General features: G+C 38.8%; 1 protein-coding gene across 1 annotated transcript; it reads right to left on the reverse strand.

Annotated features, from left to right (window-relative positions):
- Positions 1-14: 14 nt before the first annotated feature.
- On the reverse strand, positions 15-700 carry LOC108379928 (uncharacterized; the record flags this gene model as incomplete). The annotated part of the gene is made up of 2 exons (XM_017636295.1): positions 414-700; positions 15-335 (listed from the first exon to the last, which is right to left on the reverse strand). Coding segments are annotated over exons 1-2 (589 nt in total), but the record flags the coding sequence as incomplete, so codon positions are not given.
- Positions 701-2,844: the final 2,144 nt, after the last annotated feature.

Here is a 2,844-nt window from a genome sequence, read left to right on the forward strand (position 1 = left end):
ACGTAGTGTTATACATTGCCGAACAAGCAATGATGGAAAAATTTCCGATCTGACTTCATCTGGGTTTGGCATACCGAAAGGGTTTTGTGACATTGGGAAAGGTGCCGGCAAAAAGCCTTGGTACAGAATATTATTTAGTGCACTTCGGCGAGGAGCACAGCAGGAATCATCGGCACACTTAATTATTTGAAGAAAGTATTGACTTTCACGATTCCCATACCAGATGTCAGAAACTTGTGTAGGTTCCGGAAGGACTTCTCCAGGAGGCACATATTCTGCTATCACGTTGTGGCCGTCAATAACCACCTGGGACCAAATCTCAGCTAATGTTTCGCCTGAAAATAACAAATTAAAATTTAGTTTTTAATACTATGGTAAGAGAGAAGACTGTATGCCACTCTATTAAAATATACCTGCATGCTGAAAGTTTTTCAATTCTAGCTCATTATCGATGGTTTTCCCTTGAGAATCGAGATGGGACCCGTAGTGCTCATAAGGAAGTACTACCGTGGCTAGCTCACGGCTCAATGGCGCCATTCTTCGCTCAACTCGGTTGTAAGCCGATCGACCGGGTGCATTCGTAAACATAAACAGCCCGTCCAAATCGTACTCTTTAAAGTGTGATATGACCTTTTTATAGCGTGGATTTTCATCCGGTCCTCCATCCACTGAAAAAATCATCACAGGTTTAAATTTCCCGTCCTTTCCTAAGGCCAGATTTTTAAAATCATCTAATGTGAGAAGTTTGATAAGGTCTTTGGCGTGAGTTGTTGCTGTCGAACTACTATGCTTTCCACTGCGGATTGTGATATATGTTGGACCAGAATATGTAACCGCTTATTTTCTACCCATGCAGTTCTCTTTGATTATGATACCAGCATACACAGATGGAGTCAGTTGGTGGCGTACTCCAACAGCAAAATCATGGTCATCGAGGCGCACTTTATAACTCAGATGTATTAAAACAGGATCCTGTACCTTTGCAGCTGTTTTTCCAATCGGTACCTTTGCCTTATCATCTTGAGAGATAAAAACTACTTGTTCAGGCCCAAGTATAGATGCAAGTTCCTCGAGACCGTTGGCAGTAGCCTTGCAGAAATGTTGATCGACATGATCTCGGTGTCTATCTGTTTGTGCTCGACACAGTCTCACAGGTACACTTGTGACATGGCGCTTGCCCTCTAAAGACCCAGCAAACTTTGGAATCAGCCTACGGTATGTGGAGGTTCGCGAAATTAAAAATCCATCTTCAACAAGCCGTGCATGCAATTCATCAAGAGTCTTACAAGTTCTCAATACTTCTGATCGGCGTCGATCAGCGGCTGAGCTTCCATGTGCTGCTATGTCACAAATTGCTTGAAGAAGGCCTGACTGATTTTCTTCAAGTGAAGGGCGTCCTGGCTGAGTGCGTATAGACGAAGATTGCACGTTGGGATGAGCGGATTTCAGGCTCAAAACTTCGGTTTTTTGCTTTGCCCTAAATTTTCGCATGTTTTCTGCACGTACTATTTTGTTCTTTAACTCTTTTTTCTTCAAATCAGTATCATGCCTTAATTTTTTTATTTCCTTCTCAATCCCGTCTTTTCCAAGTCCTGCATCTCGCTTTCTTACGGTAGCATTTAATTCGGCTTCAAGTACTGAAATTTCAGATTTTAAAGCATTCTGTTTTGGTGTCGGAGCTGTTGTAGATACAGATGAAGAAGGTATTGAAACAGAAGGTTGAACGGAAAGTTCATTGCTACTGTAGGCTAGAAAAATAATGTAACCAGTATTATATCACTACCCATAAAATGAAAAAATCAAAATCTAAGCTACGAAAGTTAGAGAAAAAATATACATCGACATTGGCAGAGCAGAAAGCGGTTGGTTATACCTTTCCGAGATATAGAAACCGACTCTGTAGTGTTATTATTGACATCTTCGGTGCTGGGAAGCATTTTGAGATCACCTTGCGTGGTTGAAGCTTTTCGTGCAGGTAGCTACATTCACCAAATGCAAACAAGAGACACACATCACCAATGTTCAAACATTCAAATAATATAAATCATTTAAAACATTCAACAAAATACGCTCAGAATATTCACCTTTACGAAGAAATTGAGGAGACGAGCATTTTTCTTAGTCGCAATCTGACAAAGTTCTTCGATTTTTAACTGTGTGAGACGCTCCAGCTCCTTTGGGTTGTTTTTGTACTCATCTCTCAAAGGCACCCAAAATTCATTCGTCTTTTTCTGTATTGTCTGCATTGACAAGGAATCCTTGTGACATTTAATAAACGCATTGTACAGCCGATCGTACAACGACATTTAATGATATTTAATAATATTTTTATAAGGACCAAGACCTGCTTGCTTTAAAAAGCATAAAAGTGTTACTTTTGCTATTTTGTAGTCAGCAATTCAAACCAAGACGAATTTATACAAGGTGGTGTTGTCTAATCAGCTGATTTCTTCGCCTTACATGTATTTTACTTTTGATTTTACTGACACACAGTTTACAGTACACGTTAACTTTGGGGCGAATTCAGATTTGACATAACACCCGCAATACAAAATACATGTGGTTGTTGTTGTTTATTCTTGCTACCACCTTGTATAAATTCGCCTTGAATTCAAATGCTACTAAGTATCAGTTTTTAATCAGCTGACGTCTGTTCGTCAGTGTTGCCATCTGTGGGTTTAATAAATAATATAAAAAAAACTTTTTAATATACAACGCTTTTATAAATGGACTAAAAAGTAGAAAATAATACTTCTCAGTCCCATAGAATTTGTTTTGATAACTTTTGATTTTGAAATTTTAGCAAAAGTCATTATAAACAATCTATGAAATTGAAAATGAAAA

The sequence above is a fragment of the Rhagoletis zephyria genome, unplaced genomic scaffold, assembly GCF_001687245.7.
Source record: "Rhagoletis zephyria isolate East Lansing unplaced genomic scaffold, Rhagoletis_zephyria_1.1 Rzeph_scaffold_17723, whole genome shotgun sequence".
NCBI lineage: Eukaryota > Metazoa > Arthropoda > Insecta > Diptera > Tephritidae > Rhagoletis > Rhagoletis zephyria.